The sequence below is a fragment of the Triticum urartu genome, chromosome 3 (genome assembly GCF_003073215.2).
Source record: "Triticum urartu cultivar G1812 chromosome 3, Tu2.1, whole genome shotgun sequence".
NCBI lineage: Eukaryota > Viridiplantae > Streptophyta > Magnoliopsida > Poales > Poaceae > Triticum > Triticum urartu.
In genome coordinates this window covers 728,833,362-728,856,616 of record NC_053024.1, presented here as the reverse complement: position 1 = coordinate 728,856,616, position 23,255 = coordinate 728,833,362, and the positions used below count along the sequence as shown (strand labels likewise).

The 23,255-nt window shown below is 43.7% G+C and overlaps 3 protein-coding genes and 1 pseudogene across 3 annotated transcripts; 2 read left to right on the top strand and 2 right to left on the bottom strand.

The window, feature by feature from the left end:
• Positions 1–1,532: 1,532 nt before the first annotated feature.
• Positions 1,533–2,337, top strand: LOC125549472 (ribosomal protein S7, mitochondrial). Its single transcript, XM_048712880.1, has one exon. It carries the CDS (start codon positions 1,876–1,878, stop codon positions 2,320–2,322), a length of 447 nt encoding a protein of 148 aa, XP_048568837.1. The 5' UTR covers positions 1,533–1,875; the 3' UTR covers positions 2,323–2,337.
• A 7,588-nt stretch (positions 2,338–9,925) lies between these two features.
• Positions 9,926–11,014, bottom strand: LOC125546266 (putative ATP synthase protein YMF19). The gene has a single exon (XM_048710477.1). It carries the CDS (start codon positions 10,617–10,619, stop codon positions 10,149–10,151), a length of 471 nt encoding a protein of 156 aa, XP_048566434.1. The 5' UTR covers positions 10,620–11,014; the 3' UTR covers positions 9,926–10,148.
• A 9,673-nt stretch (positions 11,015–20,687) lies between these two features.
• On the top strand, positions 20,688–21,454 carry LOC125546265 (annotated as a pseudogene).
• LOC125546263 (NADH-ubiquinone oxidoreductase chain 1-like) lies at positions 20,722–23,047 on the bottom strand. Its single transcript, XM_048710476.1, has one exon. It carries the CDS (start codon positions 22,587–22,589, stop codon positions 22,104–22,106), a length of 486 nt encoding a protein of 161 aa, XP_048566433.1. The 5' UTR covers positions 22,590–23,047; the 3' UTR covers positions 20,722–22,103.
• Positions 23,048–23,255: the final 208 nt, after the last annotated feature.

Sequence of the window (23,255 nt, the reverse complement as noted above, 5' to 3'; positions counted from 1 at the left end):
TCTCTAACGAGTCAAATCCGTTGTGAAATAAGGAAATGCGCGGATCGCTTCTTCTACCCTTCTCTTATTCGCATTTCCTGCTTACTATTGAAAGAAAAGCTGTTACTGCTGCATATCCCCTTTTTCCTCTAATTCGAGCGAGTAAAGGCGCAGCTTCCTCATCTTTGCTTTATAGTTTGATATAATATAGAATTGGATTTTGCTTTCCTTTAAGGAGCTCTAGCTATCTTGCTGATCCACCAGTTCATACTATTAATGAAAGCTCTTTCACCCTGCCCGCGGGTAATCCCTTACTGAGCCTACTCAAGCAATCTCCCATTAGCCGCTCTTTACTTTATAGTCAAGCGATTGTAAACTCCTTATTTAGGCTAGCTACTTTGCTGATTAACAAGATTATCGCATTGGAGCTGTGACAGTTATGTAAACTACTTCTCTAGCAAGTAATGAATCTGAGGTCAAAGCCAATGAGTACGCCGGATGTTGCATTTTCGCAGTGAGGGAAGGTTGGCTTGACAGGCTTCGTTCTGGATGTTGTAATCTCTTCTCATGGTCTTTGTTCGCTTTATTATCCCGTTGTGAGAATGGCTAGGACTGTGGATCCACACGCCCCCCCTCTAGTCAGTACTTTCCGAGTAGCGCAAGGCTTCTTCGTTGGCAAATAAACGAATTAATGAACTAATTTCCTAATATGACGTGAACTTGAACTAGCATTGATCAAGTCCATGAGCTCATAAGAAGGAGTTCTTCACGTGAGAAAGTCCACGGCTTAGCTTAATTCAATAAAAAAGAAAGTATCCAATCGACTTTAGGAGCGCCATATGTTTCTATCTGAAACAGTAAAGCGAGGCTCGCTATAAGGGTCATAGCTAGTTCAGGATTGGTAGGAAAGTAATACAAATGATTGTAATATGACAACCCCCAGGGGAGCTAGCCTTTGTGTTAAGATTAAAAAGAAGAGCCCTCTTTTCATACGACTCGGTGATTCCATTGCTCTATCCGGCCGCAAGATTCGATCGCGTACAGCACGAGCACGAGATGGGTTGGGGACTTAGAAATGAGCTATGCTCCATGAATTGACCCCTGAACTACCTTTGACCGCCTTTTCTTGTAGAATCCATTCCCCCTCTTTTATATATTTAGAATGCTTTTAGGGCTAGTGGAATGAGGCTGGAACCCATCAATATCACTAAACCGGGAGAGTTGCTTGTGTTGGGTTCAAAGTTTCGCTCTACCAAGGCAAGATATAATAGAATATAATCTAATCTAATATGCATCCAGCTTTAGCTGAATATCATGAGTGTTCAGCGAAGTATGCTAGCCATTGGCCTTACGTTCAGGATACTCCTTTCTGTCTTTGCGATGTTTGGTTATAAGAGAATGTTGCTCTTCAGAAAACGCGTATAGCGGCCTTCGTCGATGGGACAAACGCTCCAGTGTATGCGTTACGAGGCAACTAGCATTTTGTCATGGAAGTTCGTGAAACAATGTCATGTCACGACTCGACATGTTAGAAGGAGCTAAATCAATAGGTGCCGGTGTTGCTACAATCGCTTTAGCCGGAGCTTAGCAGAAAGGTGTGATTCGTGATCTCGATCATTTAAATGATCCTATCCTTAAGATTGGTTTTGGAAGATATGTCAAACATTCGAGAATGGCGCTGTTGATCTAGTTAGGTTTCTAATTGTTGAGTGTGAAGTTCCGTTCTAAAAATATTCGTTTCGTTGGAAAAACCAACGCCGACGTCAAGATCAGTCTCCTTTCCTTTCTCTTTTCGGGAGCAGAGCTGAAAAAGATGGACAGTAACGATCACGTAATATCAATTTATCGGCCTCGTCATCGAAAGCGGCTTCCAATTGCTCGGAAATTCTCAGCTATATGGGGGACTTTGATGGTGAGCAAAAAGAATTGATCAAGAAATTGGTAAACTTTCGCATGATCGATGGTAAAAGAACGAGAGTTCGTGCTATTGTTTATAAAACTTTTCACCGCCTAGCTCGAACTGAACGCGATGTAATAAAACTTATGGTTGACGCCGTAGATAATATAAAGCCAATATGCGAAGTGGTCAAAGTAGGAGTCGCAGGTACTATTTATGATGTTCCTGGGATTGTAGCCAGGGATCGTCAACAAACCTTAGCTATTCGTTGGATCCTTGGAGCAGCTTTCAAACGACGTATAAGCTACAGGATAAGCTTAGAGAAATGTTCATTTGCTGAGATACTGGATGCTTACCGAAAGAGGGGAATTTCACGTAAGAGAAGGGAGAATCTTCATGGACTGGCTTCCACCAATCGGAGTTTCGCGCATTTCAGATGGTGGTAAAGTGATACCACATAAGGAGCTCTTCCTCATTCAGTCATACTCAACAAAAGTAAGAAATGTTTGACCCGGATCCTTTTTTCATCTTCATATAGAAAGAAAATCGGCCTTCCTCATACTCCCCCCTTCATTCATAGAGTTGGAGGAATCCACAAGAGGCCTGCCCGTTCATAATTGCATAAAAGAACCATTCTTTTTATGAAAACTCTTGTTCCAACCTCACCTCAGGTCGAATGAATACGAAAGGGGGATCAATCAAATCAATAAGCCATGAATGAAGAAGTATGGGCCTTTCGCCTTATTTCGTTTGACTCGTGGAGCTGAGAAATCTACTTCAAAGAGAGGGAAAGAGTGCTAGTCCGAAAGAACAAGCAAGGGATGAGCGCACGGGAGTGAAATCCGTTGCGCCCACGCGCATACGTTTTCTTGCTGGGTAATTTCTCAGAAAGTTTTTGTGTTGTTGATTCCTATTCCTAGGTGTTGTGCTTTTTCCCCTATGCCGCCTATTGGTACTAGTGGAGTAGGATTGGCCTGTAATACAGAACCTATAGGTGGTGTAACCTTTCGCTCAATACTCAAATCTACAATTGAAGCATCTGAGGCTGCATCAATCGAGGATACACGACATAAGGAATTGTTAGATCTCCAAACTGAACTTCGCCTTCACCAAGCGTGGGTTTTCACTGGTCCTAACTAACGGTTGGCAAGCGATCCCCTATTCTGCATCCCGAAGATCAGACGGCCCAGAGCCGGAGCGATCATTCAAGCAAGTTACTCAGCTTGAGTTTTTCAGTCAATCAATAGATTGTGCAGTTTCTTAGTCTTTTGGTCCACGTCTTCATGACTTATAGAAAGGGTTTCTTTCTTTTACAAGATCATGGAAGCTTCAGAAACCATCCGAGATCTTCTGGAAACAAGAAATGTTGCATCAAAGGGTTCAGTGGTCATATCATAGTGAAATCGAGTTTCTTGATTTAGTCGATATCAAATTCCCAACTTAGAAATTCGAAAGGACTAAGATTCTACTTCTTTCTCAAATACTGGGAATGTGGATTCAAGTATGATATCACTATTCCACAAATCTCAAGAAAACGAATTGAACAAGTTTGATGGCTGGAAAAGAAGATAGGAATGGGGCACCAAGGAAGGATTGTAGGTAGGGATGCCCTTAGATCCATTCTCAATAGCTCGTGATAAGGCAAGAAAGCGAGTAGATACCCTGCCCTCGCATTAAAGCATCGATCTAGTCCTCTATTAGATATGAATTTCCCGTTGGAAATCGAGGTACATACTCCAAAAATCCCTGGTTTTTGCCTTCGGTTAGCAACTCGTCTAAGTTTAAGATCGTATTCCATCTTCGTAAGGACATAGAAAGGGGTTTCGGTAGTGACTGTCCTATCAGTAGACCGAATGGACATCAGTTGCCCTCACGGCCTAATGCCGTTTTTGAGCTCCATCACATGCTTAAGAAGGACTTGCCGCGGAGCCAAGGCCTATTTATGAGCCAGACCTAGAAGATCACTGCTTTCGTGCTGGTCATTCTAATCACAATGAGAACTTCTCCCAAAGAGGGTTCTTATTTCATTTCAGTAAGTAGTCGATTGAATCGGTTTCTAACCTAAGGAATGTGTTATTATAACCAAATATATCATCCAAGAGCCGATCTCTTTTTCATTAAGTATCATTAACAGACCGCTTGCTTACGAGCTTGGTAGCCGCCTTGGAGCCGAGGCATACGAAGGAACCTCTCGAACCTGGAATCCACTTTCCACTTGTCCTCCATATGCTCAGGTCTGCTGTTTGACCAGTATCTAATGCTATTTCTTACTTCGACCAGACGGGCACTTTCGCATTACGCAGTGAGATCGCCTACTCCTCTCGAGGTTGGCATTTTCGAGTTCATATTTCATAGGTCACCATAAAAATTCCTACCTTTCAAATTAGCATATTTTTAGGAACATATCGAACTTTCATCCCGCATTATCTGTGCAAAATTTTATCATTGTTTAACTACTTCCTCAAACCATTAAATGCGCTATCTCCATCCTCTCATTCATCTCTATACCAGAACAATTAATTAGGCCCAGCCCTTCTATCATCGGCCTTGTTGAACTAATTACTTTCGTCTTTGTGCCACCTCAAAGAAGACATTTGATCATGGGATTTTTTTTGTGATGAGGCTAGTTTGAACTATGCTTTTTCTCCTTTCTACACCCCTCTTGACACAAGTTTCGCACATCCAGTTCTCTTATTAGAAACTCCCTATAGATATACTTCTTACTGACTGATTATGGCTTCCTTGACTAGAGAAGGAAATGTCAGGAGGAAATAGAGATGATAGGACCACCTGAATGCTGGAGATGAGTGCTCGTCGTATTCCCTCGAGCAAAGCGGAGAAGAGAAGGGGGAAGAAAAAAGGTTCCTAACTCATTGGATAGCTTAATCTATTGGTCAGGGATCCCATCTTTACTTTATTTAGGTGCCTAGACTTTTCGGGGCATAGGGTAGATTTCACAGTCCTTTAAGTGAATACGCCTTCTCTTTATGTATAGAGCTCTTAAAGAATGGATCAGCTCCTAGCGAAAAAGTCCAAGGTCTGAATACCAAGAGCGGTCAAACACAGTGATCGGTCCCGGTCAATGGGTAGAAAAGCCCGCCCTATAATCTGAAGTAGTCTTCGACTAGGTATATAAAATGGATAAACAAAGCTTGTATTCTCACTATGATATATCGACCATTTAGAAGCATTCGGTCCATATCCCAAGCGTAGATGGACTAGAGAATCAGTATTTTGAACATGAAAGTAGTGCTTGAGACCTGCGAATGGACCTCAATTTGGTAGATGGAATATAGATGATCCGTTGTACCGTTGTAGGAATCCTCATCCGATGTACGAATCCCGTGGAGGAAGTGGGGAAACAAATCCAATTATTTGATTTTGATAGGAGCAGTGCTGGTATTGAGGGTTTCTCTATCTCTTCACTCATGAAGTTAATACAAGTGAGGATTGATTTCAGTTATTCATATAAGAAATAAGAGGAATAAATAATCTCGGGGAAGACAGGCTTTCTCGCTCTCGGCACATCTTCGCTAGGGATTCTTCTCTACCTTCTTGCGTTGAGATGCCATCAACTCTTTCCTGGGGAATCAGGTCAATACAATACTCTTGGAAAAGCAAGCTATAGCAGATCCTTGAGTATAGAGAAAAAGGAATGGAGTTTCATTAGCTCTCTGCGCACATCCAGTATAATACCTTTGCGAGCCCCTACGGAAAGGGGTGCCGTGTTCTCTTTACAATGGGGGTGATCCTGGTTTCCAAAAGCTGCTGGTTGGTTGTATCTTTTTCTATTGGCAATCCCCAATCCGTTGCTTGTTCGTTACGAACCAAAGAAGCCGATACCAGTTCTGGTGTTTATCCAGCGGAGGCTCGTATCTCTTCCATGTGAGACTAGCGACCTCAGATCATCCCGGACTTATGTGCTGGAATAGCTTCGTTATGAGTTGAAGCAGCCTCAGCTACTATTCCTACTAAGGAGGAGTCGCCTTTTTCCCTCCCTTTTGCAATCCCATGTTGATGTAAGGAAGCTGCTTTAGAGTATTGGCAAAAAAACATTACATGCAGGTCCAGATCTCCTTGCGTTCGTTGGTGGTTGACTACCGGGAAAGGGCAGAATAGCAACAGTGAGGAAGCATACCACCCAAAGCAAGACGTGAAAACCTTCTTCGTATCCAAAAGCCCCTTTTAGTCTGTCTGGCCTTAGTATTTATGATACATAATCGCATCTTCTCCCCCCTTTCTCGTATCTCCACGGAAGTAAGTACTGGTATGATCGGAACTAGTATTTAGATATATGTGACCCTCTAGCGGTTTGACTCCGTTGATGGTATACGGAAATTCCTTCCTGTGAAAGGTCGAGTTCGTAAATCAAGCTTGTAGAAAAAGCGAGTACCGGTATTTGATGGTGATGGTGAGGATGACTAACCTCGCTCTTGCAACCATGAATATTTTCTAGATACTACGGGCATATACCTTCTTCCGAAGGGTCCCCGTCCTATCTTTTCCGCCTTCCGCTCTGGAATCGACTATCGGTGGGTTGTAACGTGAACCTATGGATCTCAATGAACAGCTTCGATACCACAAAAGGATGGGCAAGAAAGACAGCAGGTGTTGAGCCAAAGCCCTAGTTCATACACAATCATAATGTTGGTCAACCATCCGAACCGGGATTCCTGTTATTCATACGAAGGAACAAGAAAAGAAGAAGTATGGGATAAATGGTTTTTGAGTTGGGCATGATGAAAGCGGGTACAATGGCATTACTTAGAAGCTATTATGTCCTGTCTTGGCTTTAGCAATAATCTTGTGCGACTGATGACTCCCTCCATCCCTGGCATCGCCAAGACTAATGGATAAGGTTTTGTCGCATCTTAATCGAACCGCATGCGGAGCTCAGCTCCTAAGAAAATAATAAGAAATATCTAGTTTTGTTTCATAAGTGGCGAGCCAAGGAATAAGAATACCGCCCCCGTAATCCGTATTTCAAAAGCGGATTCAGTGCTGCAAGAAATAGAATTATGCACAGATTGACTTGTAAAGAAAGACAAACCAAACAGTGCTAAGCAAAGAAAAAGTCTCTTATTTCTATGCTCGATTCAATCTCTACTGATCTGCTTTTAGTTCTACTTTCTGTATACAAAGTCCGAGCTTTTCGAGCTGCTCAGTTCTCGCTATGTCATTTCTTGGTTTTTAGTGCATTCACTCAATTCTCTGTGAAGTCCATGGACACGTTGTGGTTCATTGCAGAGAACAGCCATCACATGGATCAAGCTATAAGGAATCACCCTCGAGCGAGGGCAAGTCTCAATTACGGTAGGAATGGAATACACCAATCATAACTCTGGTCTGGTCCCTAGTTCCCTAAGTAGTTAGTGAAACTTCCAGCTGGACTGACTGGATTTAGAGCTTAATGCTCCTATCTTTGAACTAGAATCTTAGCGCTTATTCATGAAGATAGCTACTTTAATTGATACAAGAATGCCTACTTTGGACCAATAGGATCTACTCCTACTTGAATGCCAATCCAATCTCTTTCCCAATAAGAATTCCTAATCCCTAAATCCAAGCAAGGCATGATTGTTAGTCAGGATAACCAGCTTACGTACCGCATTAAGAAGTACCGACTATGCTTTTTCCGCTTCTTGTCAATAGACCTACTTCTCTGGTAAAATAACCTTCAAGACGGGTTTGGGAAACTTAGGCATACAGCATAAAAAGTTCAGGAAACCTCCGTTCCTTTTGGTCCTATTTTAATTCGATTTCAATGTGGAATGACTAAGACAAGTTAGGCGAAACAGATATGCATGCACCATAGAGGTTTATCCACCATAGGTTTGTACACAAGAATAGTAGTCACAGCGAGGGATACAAGCTTCTCATAGAGCCAAATTGAAATGGCAAGATAGAAATCTGCCGTTGGTGAAGATGGAAAGCTTTGTATATTCTATGCTCGCTTAGAGATGAATCATACTTGATCACTTGATTGACCCACTTGGTGCCATAGGGTTGCCTACTTTTGCGCTAAGGGATCTACCGCGGGCTGTGCCTAGCGGATCCCATACAGATCTATAACCTAGTCATTACTCAAAAGGTTTCTCGCTTGAATAGGTTGTAATAGATCCTTCGATAAGAAGAGGCCTAGCTGGCTTTATGGATCCTTCCTCGCAGAGATGAGAATGGAATCCAATAGAATCGAACATAGTCAAGTCAGCTCGAGGCAGAGGTATCCATCCTTTAGGCCTGGACTCACGAGACCAGGTTGGGTGCGGAAAAGGTGATGAGAAGTGTTTGCATAGAATTTATGGGTGTTGGCTATTCCTTTCCTTGGCCATGGCCAGTAGAAAGAATGGAAACCTTGGCCAGTAGATGGAAAGGGTACGGGAATGGGGATAGGGAAAGTGTACCTTTTCTTGTTTTGGTATGGGTGCGTGCAACACTGATTATTGATCGAGGCTCGTAAAAGAAAGACTTGGGTTTGATAGATCTCCTAGACTAGAATCACTCCTTCCGGCATGCAAGACTTGAGTCGCCATCTCCATATCGGGGTCTGGGAAGCTCGTCTGTCTGTTTGGGGATTTCGATTTCCAATCTTAGGCTGTATGAAACAGAAGAATGAGAGAACTAGTTTCAAAGCATAGCGATAGCATTCCCGGAAAGTGAGCTTGACCCACGGATTCCAGAATGATGCAACAAGAAATGGTAGCTTTCTGTGTTCCTAGGTGGATGGGTAAAGGCATTCCTAAGATGAAGATGCGGATGAAGATGGGGCTGGGCTATTGGTAACACCATTCCAGGCTCTCCAATTCGAATAGATCAATGGCTTGGTCTAAGCTTCCCTTGGTTCTTCCGTTTCGAGAGGAGGGGTATCAGATTGTGCATAGGTTGGTGGGTCAGGCTCGGTGTGAATACCTTTTGTGAGTGACTCACCATTCCTGCTTGATCTGTCTCCTGCTTCCAATAACAGATAGAGCAGCTAATGGTCAAGCCAGAGGCAGCAGGTCTCATTCCAGACTCCACTCAGAATACCCGGCTCTTTTTCTAGACTCCACTAGGAAGACCTTGCTCTTTCACAGATACGGGGATCAGACATGGCTATCGCTTCGACAGCTTCTCCGGATGAAAAGACGCCGCCCAATGGATGGAGTTGGAGGGACATGGAATCCTGGATATCTTGCCTTGGTTTCGACTCTAAACCGTTCTAAACAGATTCTTTCTGCATACTGATGTTGGCAGTTATGCCTAGGTGATAGATGTATGTTGCTGGATTGGAAAGCTATACGATCCCTTTTATTCAATTATGACAGCTGAGAGGAATTTGGGATGGCCCCGCTAGAGTTTCCAAAATGAATCGAATTGAACCCTATTGTTTTTTCACTCTAAATTCCATAGTATCAATACAATAACCTTTGAGAAATTGTGAGAACGGGAAGATGCAATCATTTAGATGGTGAAAATAGCCGAGAGTTGAAGCAACCCCTAAAAGCACTCACAATGAATGGTACCAGTGGGATACCAACTAGATAGAAACATGCTGAGAAATCTCTGTTATAGCTGAAACTAATATACCAATCCTATCCGTGACCCTTTCCACATTCTTTTCTTAGTCACCTAACCTATGACTGCTTTTTCTTTTAAGCTTTAATAACCTTAACATTCGAATCTGCATCTGCTATTTCAGTTCTGTCTAAAGATACTATTCTTTGATCACTTGAAACATAGTAGAAAGCATCTAAAACAGATATTATTGTGGATTCCCTCTCCTTGTGGGCTGGACTCCTTTTTACATGGACAGACAGGAAAGTGGAATCTGAGGAATTAGCCAGAACAGACTCACCTTAGCTTTGAACGACTATATCCCCTCTTCTATCTGCATATGGATATATATGGTCTTTAATAAAGGAAGATGATTTTAGCCGAGGACTAACACAGCTTCCATTTTGCAGCACATCTCTCAGTGGGAATAGCATCATCCATGACTTCAGGCACAGCTAGCTACGGGTAAGCACAAAAGGTAATGACGAGAGGGCCGTCCTATGTACCCTGAAAGAGAAACTATGTGATAGAAGCCCGCTTTCCCTCTCTTCTATCCCACCTAACCACTTCGGGTATCAGTGGCCTCGTGATCTCCATGAACAGAGATCACTACACAAAAACAACTATATGAAAAACTTGCTTGCTTCTTCGAATCTCGAAATAACAGAACATATAGAAAGTGTTTTTGTGATGAGACCATTCTCTTCGGGGAACCTATAGAAAGATTATCAGACGGCTTTCATGATATTATGCTTCCTTGCCCGTGTGGAACATGTGTGAGCATTATGTTTTTCCAACAAGTGATCCGACTGGAAGAAGTGTTATATGAGGACTTCGAGATCAAATAGAGAATCTGTCTCTCCATTCCTCGTGAGCCACTTATTTCTCTGAAATCAGAGATCAGAGTGATTTTCCTCCTTTTTCCCAAATAGTCGACGGTCTTACACCATTGGGATACTTCGGATAAACTGGAGTACATATATGAGAGACCGGTGCTAAAACCTTTTCTCGAGATATCTTCCAGATTCTTAGGGTCCTTGCTCCGGATCTCGCCCCCCCGGTGCGAAAGCAGTTGGTTCCGTAGTTTGAGAATTCTACTAATTCCAAGTATTCCATTATTATTATTAAATAAGAGAATATAAAAAGTAAAGAGGAGAAGACATAACCAGAAGAATTGTGAGAAATAAGTTAATTTATCAAGTTGAGGCATTTCGATTTGGATTTCAAATAAGAAAGAAAAAAAAGGATTTTGTGAAATTTAGGAGTCGTTCGAAAGCATCAAGAGGGAAGAACTCAGATAGAAAGGCAGGCGAAGTTGGCGGCCAACCTAATCCCCCTCCCAGTTGTACCCTTGTGCATCCCCTTCGTAAACGATTTCCACTGGATCTGGAGATTCCCCGGGTACCCCCGAATCGTCATCTTCGGACCCTGAATCATCATCCCACCTTTTATGCTTCCTCGAAGAAGACGGGCCTGCCTCGTTCGCCCCATCATTTGCTTTTGTGCTTTCAGGGGATCCCGTGGAATGAGCCTCCTGCTCTTCCGCAGGCGCATCGGGGTCGGGAGAATCTGGTTCACCGAGCTCGGCGCGGCAAAACCGCTTCGCCAGATTGGTGGCTGTTGCGATGAATTCGCTTCCATCTCCGGCTTCCGTATAATCAGAGAAGATTTGTTGAAGAGTATCTCCTCCCTCACTATTCCACAATATAAGACTTTCAGTGAACGATCGCGCAGACTCACCCTCCTCTAAAGGAAGAGGAGTGCCTACTTCGTTAAATATTCTTTCAACCTTGGAAGTCAACTCCGAAATCATGGCTTCGGGATGGGCGGCGTGCGCCATTTCCTGCTGGAGGTCTGGTAGTCCGCCAACGGGAGGTTGGTCTATGGGAAAGTCACCCTCGTTAGGAGCATTGGTCATGACGAGAACATTGAGATCCGCGACATTCTCATTCCCAAGATGAAAGGCTATTCCTTGAACTCCGAATAAGACAACTAATGCCATTATTAGTACTGGCAACGCAAGACCAAACGATGGTATAGCAATGAACAAAAGAATGACACTTGGAAATAATGAACGAAGAATCATTGGAATTTCCCATCTTTTTCAGCTCTGCTCCCTAAAAAAAGGGGGACTTTCTAAAGTGACTGGGTTTTTTACCCAAGAACCTGCTATTAAAGAGAAAGAGACGGACTAACAAGAAACAGCCTTTACTTATTCCTACCTGGGACTGAACACCTACACAATAGAGATTTGTAGAAGTAACAACATTGTTCTTTTTAAGTACAGTAAGATTTCAACAAAAAGAATGGGGGTCTTCCCCTCGCTTTGAGGGTCGCTTGAATTTGAGTTCGTTTGTTGGTCAGGATAGACGAAATAAAAATGAGAACTAAGTAGGTTTCAACCCATTAAAGGAGTCAATGGCACGCACACAAAGCAGGAGGAAATCGGTACCCCGCGAGGCTGGCGAAGTCGGCACAAGAAGTAGGCGGAGTAGAGGCAGCAGTTGCGGGCTCAGGTGCGGCTAAATCGCAATCAATATTCCCGTCTGGGGTTGGCGGAGTTGGTAGAAAGCACGGTTGGCGATAAGCTGGTACTAGTTTCATTCTTTCTATTCCAAAATCCAATACCCGGAACTGGTAAATCAAACAATGTAGGCACACGTTGGCACAGTTCTGTAAATAAGAGATGTCTCATCCGGTTGAGCTGTCGCAATCAGTCTTTCTCTTCCTTTCTTAGTAGCAGATCCAACATGACTGTATTAAACCTTAAGCAATCAGGGTTAAGCTAGCTCATTGCCTGAAAGTGGAGCTCGTATTATACACCTTGACCCCCACCTTTTATGAATCCTTCCTCCATATATATTGTTATATAAGATCAGTCCCATAACTGCCTCATTCAGATCGATTCCAGTCGCCGCTACGGTCACATCAATCCGTTATGGCTCGGACCCTCTTAGCAGCTGGATCCTTCGGGAAGCCATAGTAGGGATTACGTCAATACATTCTTAGGCGAGCAGTGGGTTATATCACCCCTATTTTGTTTTTGACCTTCTTTATTTTTTAGGCATGGGACCAAACCAAGGTTGATCGAAGTTGAACATTCCTATGGAACTCCCCTTCAGACGACTTCTCTGCGCTTGCCCAGCACCTTTCGTTTTATGGACCAGGACCAATTTCACCTCAGACCATGGTCAAGTCATAACTGACTAGATAACGTTCTCTCAAGGACCTGCAAAACTCTCTAATGCGGATGATCAAACGTTGCTTCAGATGTGTATGAGAAGGAAGCGTCTCACAGGACTCTTAGATAGAAACCAGCATAGTCTATGAATTAGCATGAACAGTTTATTGAACTTGGTTGCACTCGTAAAGCGAGCGTGAAGAGAGCTGCGAAAGAAGCCCACGGAACGGAGCGGTTATTTTTCCTGACTAGCAAGTGGACAGGCTCAGATGGCGTAGCTGATGTGTCATGCTAGGTATCTTTTATTGGCCAAGTCAGGCAGGATAGTCAAGTAAGAAAATAGACCATAAGCCATCCTTTATCTTTTTTTTTACTTTCTCAGATATTTCATAAAACGAACTCTCTATGGATCCCCACCATAGAAGGGCAACAAGAGCTAATGGACTCAGTTAGGGCAACAGATGATAACGACTCGTCAGGTTCGAACTGACATTATTTATATACTAAGACCTATATTCCATGAAGGAGTCGCGAAACTTCTGTTAGGTTCTTATCTGAGATTCCGTCTATACGGAGCATATGTTGGTTTAGAATTGCTCGGGAATTCATTGATAGTGAATTTTGAAGTTCTAGGTTTTCTAGTCTACTCCTCTTTTTTCTCGATCGAGCCGCTTTCCCTCATTCTACTCATCCAGCCCTCTTCACGAACTTGTACAATCAATGCCACAAAGATAGCAAACTCGATTATCGAATATATAAGGAAAGGGGCGACGGTTTGGCACCAGATATCCGGGGGTGTGGAAAGAGCAGCTGTGAAAAGCGGAAAAACCATCAAAAAACGACGATTGCTCGTGAAGGTTTCCACAGAAAGACCCCTTGGTTCTGGCAAACAGATCACAATTACAGGTACCTGGGAGCATACCGATGGAATGAACAAAATACGAACAGTTAACATAATATAGTCATAGATCTTAGGTTGTAACTTGATCATGAGCGAATTTGTTGATGTTGCACCCACGAAGTATGGAAAGTGCCAAACATTGGGAACTACCCGGGGAGGAGTTAGGAGCAGGAACAAGGAGAAGCGAGAACCACTTAAATGGAGGATTCTATTGTATTTCTGCCTTTGTTCCCCATAGCAACTGGGGATCGAAAAGCACCAAATTTGATGACTTATTAAGGGAAAGACGAAGTAAGAGCATGCTATTGAAGACGTTGCAACATATGTCGGGGGGGCCTCCGTTGATTGTGTACAAACAAAATACGAGTCCAAAGGTAGGGTAATAAAGGGTTTAGCTAATGGAGAAATTGACTCTTCCGGGAACCAGTAACGCGTAAACCATGTCAAACCAAGACCGATCAATATCCGAACGGAACGGATTCGAACTTCTCCTAGAAAAGTTTCCGGTGCGAAATTCAAAAAAATGAGTAATTCAAAGGAAAAATGAATTTGAGGCATGCGCCGGACTGAAGAGACTGATTCCTTTCTCCGGGACCATTTCTTTGTTTGCGTCAGAGAATCCCGCACCCTGTTTGCAATCAATGCAAATTAACATTGCTCAAGACCCCGAGAAGGCCCTGATAGAAGTGGGACCGTCTCTTCTGAGCTTTGAAGTCCCTTTTCCATTTCCGTAATTCCTTTACGATAAAATCCCCTGCTAATCCCCCAGCACGCAGTTGTCCAACCTGGGTTTTTAGATAGTGGTTGATTGCCCTGGATTCGTAACTACTACCCTCGCCCCCCCAACATCTTTTTATTACGATTCGCTCATTTTGAAGGTTCGTTCTGCTTTTGGTCTTCAAGAAATTCATAATATTTCTGAATTCCCGTTTTTGCGCTGGGTCAAGCGTGTCCCCCTCCAGAAAATCCGTAATGGGATCGTCCTGAGCAGGCGGGGCGTCCTGAGCAGGTGGGGGTCCAGAATCAATTCCAAAGTCCAGTGCCAACTTCATGATCAAAATCAACTATCACCTTCTCGGGACTCGACCTGGAACTTCTTTCACTTTAATATGCCTCGTTCAATGAGAAAGCATCTGATCGAAGAGCAGCACTAAAGAAGCACGCTAGACTTCCTACTTTTGGGGTTTTTAAGGTGACCGAAGCCTTTCAAAAGTGTGCTTTGGGCCCATCCTTAGTACTTGACGCAGAATGGAGCTAGTTATCCATTTTCAAAAGCGGATTCGGTGGTTCAAGAAGTAGAATTATGCATAGATTGCCGAAAGAAAGACGAATAAAGACGAATGGAAAGGCCTGTGGACATGACCAAAACAAGGGCTAGTAGCACTTTTCTCAGGAATTGCCCCTGCAGACGGAGGACAAAGGGTTTTCATCTCGCGAAGAATCAGCAGTTGTGTTGTATATTGACTAAGCTAAATACCATTTTCACTACTTTTGGCCACAGGCGAGATAGAGTTTTTTTCTTGAAATTGAGTTCGGACCGATTACTCATAGAAAATGACTACAAAGCAAGGCGAAAGCATGGAGAATTCAATACTGACGAGAAGGTATTAGTTAGTGGGTGCAAACGAGCTTTTCCAACCAAGCTAGCGTGTGATTGCGATGAAATACTTTTGGGCGGGGCATTACCGATACTAAGATGAAATTCGAAATGAGAAAGGGCTTCGAGCCTCATGCTTTCCTGTTTTATTTGGTTGGGAAATGGCTCTTTCCTGATCTCTTTTTGAAATAATTCTATCTCTGTTTGCTAAGTATGTCAATTTCTCCTTAGTAACAAGGCCAAAACCGGGGTTTTACAAGTTTTGACTCATTTTTGACCCGATCATCCCGATCGTGCCGCCGTGGAGTCTTATCTTTGTCTGGCTCCGATCTCTGGAAGCGATTAAACTTCTTCTGCGGGTTATTCTTCTACTGCTTATTGCCGGACCCTTCTTTCCTCTTATACGGATTGGGAAAGTATTTCTAGTATACGTATATTCTTAAACACATGACACCTTATGCGCACACTTTATTCGGACAGTGGGGCACGATGCTCTAAAAGAACTTATTGAAAAAAAAAATAGCGGTAACGGCTGTTTTAGAAAGCACCTCTTCCTTTCCTGAAACTCAAACAACCTACTAGGCTACTAAAAGGCTAATCCAGACGAAGAAGATAGCGAGAAAACGACTCCTCAAGCCGAAGTAAGGGCGGGACCATCTTCTTTTCTGACCGTTTGGAGCTGCTCACAAGGCCTAAACCTTCCTGTAATCCCTGGAGCTTCGTCAGAGCCTTTTCCTTCCCCACAGGCCAGAGCTCAATTTACCTTCGCCACAGCTCTAAAATAAGGAGAATCAGCTCAAGATAAAAGGGCTCGCACTCAATTGATCCGGGTCAACACTTCCTGTATCTGGTTTCGGCTTTATTTTGACTCCTTGTAGGGGCTCATGACAGTCCTGTAGGGGATCCAAAGGCTTTCGAGCAGTAGCGGCAGCGGGGCGGGAGAGTTGGTTATTCAATTGATCCTCTGGATGTTGGCCCTTCTGCATCATCCAGCAAGGCTCGGAAGTCTGAGCTATTAAGGTGCGGTTGACGGATAAGAGGCCTTCGATATGTTAAGGGAGAGAGGGGAGAGTCATTCCAGAGTTGGGTGGGAATCGTTGATAGAAATTTGGATTTTCCCTGAGGTACGATAGCGTCTGAACTAAAGAAAGGGAATATGGAAAGTGAATGTGGTAAAGGATACCAAGAGTAGGTTCCCTGAATGATTTTTAGGCGTATTTTCTTTGAACAAATAAATCTATAAAGAAAATAGGATGGATCTTCCACCTATGCTATGAGTGAATCTTATCATCACTGGCGAGTGGTATCGTATCACCGTCTTCGTCCTGAAAACATCTGCAGAGCTAAGCCAGTGTAGGCTTTGACACTACTTATATTCGCTACAAGTATTACACTCGCTTCGCTACACTCTTCTCTTATGCTTCGCATAGGCTAAATAAGCCGCTCATCCCTGGCGATCACCCACATAGGAATGCGGAACCATCGGGGAAAGGCAAAACATATTCAATCCCAGGAGAGAAGTCACTGGTTCGATAGGACCAGGGAGAGGACCTGATCACCTTGCCAACGAATTCAAGGCCTTAGGAAAATCATCCTACAATGGACCGTAGGGACTGAGAACAGAAGAAGACATAAAAATAAGGTTAGGGGGATAAAAAGAAAACCTCCTCCCATTCAAAGTCGTCTTCAAGTACCTTTTTGATTCTTTACGAGTATGGATGATCAACTATAGGTTCGAGTTTAGCCAAGATACGTACACGGCTAAGTGTATGAAAATCCAAGAGAGAATCATAAAATCTAAAAGCTAGGAAGGAGAAGACCGGGTGATTGAATATGACTTGCTAACAGATCCTACTCTTCCTTAAGCGCTAGTTCTATTCACGATGGTTCAGTTCCGAGAGCAGTTAAAGTAGTTACCTAATAAGATAAATGAATATTCCACGATCTACGATTATAAAAATCTTCTTATAGAAGTCTAGTTCTTTCTTCTTTTAGAAAAGGAAGTCTTGCTCTCCTTTCTTGCCGCTACTTGCGTTGCGAGCCAATCTTCAAACTGTTACGGAGAAGTCGTTTACTGATTAGCTGCTTGAACGTTGAAATATTTCGGCATATCTGCTCTTAGGTTAGTACGAGAACTCGACTCTACTCGTGCTATAGTCGAGGATGTACTTATACTACTCTAAAGAGGGATCAATTAATGGGGTGCATTTTTCTTAGGCAATTCTAGGCAAGACCTTGAATCACAGGGTTTGTTCCTGGCAACCCAGCATTCTTTATCTTGGCGTAGATTGGTGTGATGGGACGGATGCCGTGAAAAAGCTTTTTTCTTTGACCGGAATCAACAGGTGTGAACCCATCTAGGATGAGTCAAACATAGGGGGAAGGGCCTCCTGGCAATATCCGGCATACTAGTAATCGATTATTTGGCCTTTTGCGATTGAAACAACTATGAACAGTTGTAGCCTACATAACCTACCTACCCAGACCAAGGGAAGAAGGTATCAGATCACTGTAGTTCTAGACCCCTTTTTTCAAATAAAGGAAGTGACAATGTTTGCCTGAAGAGGTTGAATCAATAGTAAGAAGATACCACCCAGGCACAGAATTCGAAATAACAATCAGGAATAGGACTAGGAGAATGAGGTCTAATTTACGGAGTCAAGCTGTAATTGGGCTTAGTGCTCTGATTGCGCCTTAGGACTAGGACTGGTAGGTAAATGCCCCTTACTCAACCAATGAAGGCGGGTAGGGCTTTTCTTTCTTTTGTTTAGGATTGGCAAGAGGATGGCTGCCTCGGCTTCAAAGCTGTTAGAGAATGCGCTCTTATCACTACAGGGACGCGAGAGAAATTCCTCGAAGGTAGTATTAAAGGGATGGGGCATTACCGGTGTTAGCGACGAAGGGATTGTTTGCAAGAGAAGGTTGCCCTGTTAAGATACGAACAGGGGGCATGCCACGCATAATAGTAAAAAAAGGGCAGAGAAGAGGATTGAGGGACAGAAGGAGCTGGAGGCCAACAAGAATAGAAGAAGCTGTTCCACTCGTAGCTCTTCTTCTTTTTTTAAAGCTTAACTCACATTTCGGGAGCGGATGCTGCTCGAGCTAAAGATATGCCCCCAACTCTTGAACAGCTCTCACTTGCCTTGGCCGATAGCTTAGATGACCGACCGTTAGGCATGGTTACCAATGATTTCACAGTATATATCTTGTTTGGTGAGCCAACCGGCTTCACCCGAGGATGAAGGTAGTAGAACAAAGAGGAGCCGCATCTTTTCCTGGCCGGAGAGGAATCAAGGTCCATCTCATTAAGGCCGAACATTTAGTCTCGTTCCCGATAACAATAGGGAACATCTGGTCTTGTTTGGTTTTTCTTTCAAGGATTTTTTCTTTCTTGCAATTCTGCGAACTTTGAATGCATCATTTCCTCCATTTCTCGGAACTTATCGCGGAATCTAGGCCCACTAGGACTCGGCGGGATTTCTGGTAAATCAAGCTCTCTCAGGGGTGGAAGCCAGCCCCCACTACTCGATGTTATCACTCTGCAGGATTCGACAATGGATTTGTCTTCCTCAGTCTCTTCGAACTTTTCCAATCCTGCTATTTTCCCCAAGTCTTCTTGAGTAATATGATCCCTGAGGGTCAATCCTTTCCCTTCCCCCCTTTGCCCTTTCAAATGAAAAAGAACTACCAATGCAAAAAAATGAAATGAAATGAACAATTGCTACTTCTTTATTAAATTACACCGAAAAGAAAGTCTGTAAAAAACAAGAGCCAACCTAAAACTTAACTACCCCTTGCCCTCCCACTGAACCCTTCTTTCTATCCAAAAAAAGCAAGAGCGCACCAAAAAAAATAATCCAGAAAAAACTCCGCAACTTACGCTCTCATTGCAGCGGCACCTGTTAAAGTGGCGGCAAGAAAGAAAAGACCAAAAAGAAGGGTTTTTTAATACCTCTGACGAACCGAACCAAGCAGTCTGATCATCCTTGCCCGTCCCCCTCTTCTGTCAACCGTTGAAAGAGCATAGCCCAGGAATGAACCATATCGATCCAAGGTTGCAAGGAAAGAAGAAAGGTAAACCAGACCATAGGAATCTTCTGATGAAGTCAATCAGAGAGGACGGTTAGGTTCTTTGTTGCCTCATCTGCTTAGCTTATAGAATTACACGGTTTATCACGATAGACATTCCAATCAATGGTTGGACGATCAATACCATCGAACTATTCCATTCCACTGCTGAATGACGGAAACGGAAGCTTTTTCTTACTGATGGACTGATCCTGGGAGTTCAGACTGACGGTTAGATGGTTGTTCGCTTGTGTGCTTATTTTCCTTCCCCACTCAAAAACAAGTGTTACAGAATGTTCTTCAATTCAAATAGGTATGATCCCGTCCATCCTTCCAGAGCTAGGCACCTGCTTCAGAATGAGAATCTTCGACAGAGATCGTTCCTTCAGTTTAGCAATCAATTAGATCCATACTGACTTAGCTTGAAGCATGGCTTGCCGTTTCGAGGCTCGATGCTAATCTTGGGAACATTATTGATACATCGACTTTCAAGCATCTCGTAGTTGAGCGGTACTGCCATCAACAGTACCAAGATGGAAAGGGACTGCTGAACATGGATAGAACGAGAGTCGAACTCGCATGTCTCTCTTTTCCTGTTAGTTAGGAAAGAAAGCCGATATAAACAGCTCCATATTAGCGAATTGCCTCTGACTACTCTTCCCAGGCTGGTCAAACTATAGGATTCCCATTCACTTAGTAAACTTATTGGACAGACGGGTCAACCACTTGACCGAGGGGAGTAAGGTTCGTCACCACAGTCCCGATAGAAGGTCGAGTTTAAAAACAAACCGAAGACAAAGCAACGAATGAAAGGAAGGACGGCTCGCTTCGCTTTACAACCAGGGCGGGTCTCGCTGCCGGATCAATGCGCAGGACGCACGATCTACAAACAACAATAGAGAGAGCCAACCAAGAACGAAAGAACCTGGAAACAAACCCGCGAGCGAATACCAAACAGAGTAAGAAGGAGGAAGGGCCGAAGGCGGCTTACTAAGCGAGAAGGCTCCAAGCAATAACGCATTAGAAGGGAGCTTGCTGCTTTGCAACCTAAGCGGTATAGCTAAGCTTACTCATCAAGGGCCGATAGATAGAGCTGCTCTTGTTGCTAATGGAGAAAGATTGGAGTGAAGTTTAGTATGCTTTCTAAGATCAGAGGAGGAAAAGAATGAAGGTGTGGGCGGGAAGGAGGAGGCAAGGCCCCCTCAATGTGTATTCGACTACTCATTACGGAACCACCGATTGATCCGATTAGACTTCCCGCGGGGTAGCGCGGGGAACTTGCTGAATCAACTCCTTGGAATCGGAGGCCTGACTGAGGGTCAATCCAATGGTAACCTCAACCTAGGAATGCCTGTTTCACTTCCTTGACAGAGCCAACTGAGATGCTCTGTCTCGATGTTGACCTAACATGGATTGATTCTAAATTATGAATCAAAAATCCTGATCTCGCAAAGGATCCGCAATAGCTGTGTGTACTCGAGGACTCTTAGGGAAAGAAAAGCACTTTTCTCTCTCAGCAGTTAGACCGGCTATGGGTGGGTTGGTTATATACTGCGCCTTCCTTCTTCGAACCTTTTGGTATGTATTGCCCCCTAACTATAGATCAGATCCACCGGACCAGAAACTCAATTCCGCACTGCTGCTGAGTCGTCGGACTTATCCACCTCAGGGATTCGTGGAATTTCCGTTTTTGAATTGCGTTGGGGGAAATCTACCAAAGCTAGGCAGATAGATAGACTCCTTTCCCGCTGCTAAGGGAGAGCAAGAAACTAAATCAAATGATTGTTTTTTTTCACCAGCGCCCTTTTTTTGCGGGTACTAAGAGTCCTCTCACTACCAACCAGCAGACATCATCATCTGGCTGGGTCTTGCCGGTATCAACAACGAGAAAGAAGAACCAAATGGAAACAGCAACTAACTATGGCTCTTGGCCCAGACAACGTCCTAGGCGTAGGGGAGATCAAAACAAGAAGTCACGCCTAGACGACGACGCCCGTCCTGGGCTGCAGTAAGTAGATCGAGAGGTCGTTCCGCCCCTTGTCCCCGAAGATGGGTAATATGTTCTCATACAATGTTGCTCCAACTTTTTTCTAGAGGGCCTAGCTGGCGAGCGATCCCAGTCCGCGGCAGAGAACAAGACAGCAAGCGAGCGTACCTTTGTTCGCTTCTTTTCCACCAAGCACAGAAGTTTAAGGAGAACTGTAGGTCGGTGGCTACCTAAGGAAACTCCGATTCGATCCGCCCCCCCGGCTGGGAGGCATCTACCTCATCCCGATCACAAGGAGAGGTTCACCATGATGGGGGGTCAGGTACTTTAATTCTTTGCGTTCCGGAAAGAATGAAATGCATAGGGGACCATCCTTTTTTTTGCGGCATGCTCTCTGATTTACGGATTCGCAGGGGGCCGAGGGCCAACCTTAGTTGACTGACAATGACAAAGGCTTGCGAAACAAAGTAGCGCCTTTGAAATGGAATCTTAATTAACTATCAGTGGTGCGAAGCAGCTTAGCCCCGGGGAGCTAAAGGTTATACCATTGTAAGCGAACTGTGGTTCTTCTATGTAGGGTATTCCTCCTTTACTCTCTTAATTAACGTCGAGCTAAGTGACTTTGTGTAGAGTAGTAGAATGAAGGCTACGTACGCACCGACACTCTCTTATCCCTAAGCCTCTTCGCTAACTCGCTCGCCTACAAAAATGAGTAGGCGAGGCTAGGCAAACTCAGCCGCTGACTTTGACTGTACTGTAGTAGACTTTCTAGCCTTTTATTTTAGAACCCTTTCTCATGTTCTTTCATCCATCAAGTAGGCGAACCGTCAGGTCCTTAGTAGCGTTGACAAAGAAGAAGAGCCGGTGAAAAAAAAAGAAAGCTAGAATTTCCAATAGTGAGACCAGCTTGACAAGCTACCTTTCCTCTTGATATGAGGTGCAAAGAGAAACATCTCTTTTTTATGACTTCCACTTCTCGATCCCAGCCCGGAAAAGTGACCGACCCCTTGATGAATGAAAGAAAGGGTTTATGAGCCCTAGCCCTGTAAGCCCACACCTGTGTAGAGTAGATCGTTCAACACCTGCGGCGCAAACCCATTTTGGACCAATTGGTCCGTATATCATAGGCGACCGAACGGCCGCCCCCCGCTTACTAGACCAACCTGCTATAATTATTCCATAAACACCTAGCGAAGATATGGCAAACAAATAAAGTAGCCCTATGTTCGGATCTGACAATACCATACCATAATCAAAAGGTACAACGGCCCAAGCGACCAGACTTAACATAAATGTAGCCACTGGAGCCATTCTAAAAAGGGAGAAATTAGCACTACTTGGTGAAATAGGTTCTTTTAGAATCAATTTCAAACCATCTGCTAGAGGTTGTAACAATCCGAACGATCCCACTACATCAGGACCCTTTCGACGTTGCACAAAAGCCATTACTTTACGTTCAGCTAGCACTAAAAAGGCTACTCCTAGTAGAAGTGGTAGAATTAAACAAAGTATTTCCGCTGGAACAGCTATGTACGTTTTCGATTTTCTATTCACTCATGATCGGGCCTGACCTGGTCGACCCGATCAAACTATTTCACTTATGATCTGGCCTGGTTGACCCAATCATGATATTGAAGGATGGGACCTTTTATCGAAAAACTCCGGATCCCGAGAAGTTTTGAAGATGGTGCTCCTGTTACGTTACTTCGAATGGAATCCTCACTTGACTAAGCATAAGCGAAAACGTGGCTGAGAGTAAGCAATCCCCTTTCCTAGTGGTTGAGTCATGATCAGAAATATTGCGAAAGAAAGTGAAATGTCCTATCGTCGTCCCAATTTGGGTAATCCACGATGTCTCCATTTTATGTATCCATCTTGACTCATTTTCGGTGTATCGATAGTTCGTTGTATTACACTTTGAACTAACCTAGAGGCCGTGCTTAGGCGAAAATCGATATCAGTGAAGTAATCCCGGAACTCTAGAAATCATGAAGAATTTATTCCATTTTGTTAAATATCGCGAATATAGTGGAAAAAACTCTAGAACATTCCTTTGAATGGAATTGTTCATTGGGTTCGACTTGTTGTTCGACAAAATAGAAAGCTGTCTCT

Coding starts and splice junctions, on each gene's coding strand:
- LOC125546263 (XM_048710476.1), bottom strand. CDS start 22,589: ATGGCTTTTGTGCAACGTCGAAAGGGTCCTGATGTAGTGGGATCGTTC.
- LOC125546266 (XM_048710477.1), bottom strand. CDS start 10,619: ATGCCTCAACTTGATAAATTAACTTATTTCTCACAATTCTTCTGGTTA.
- LOC125549472 (XM_048712880.1), top strand. CDS start 1,876: ATGGGGGACTTTGATGGTGAGCAAAAAGAATTGATCAAGAAATTGGTA.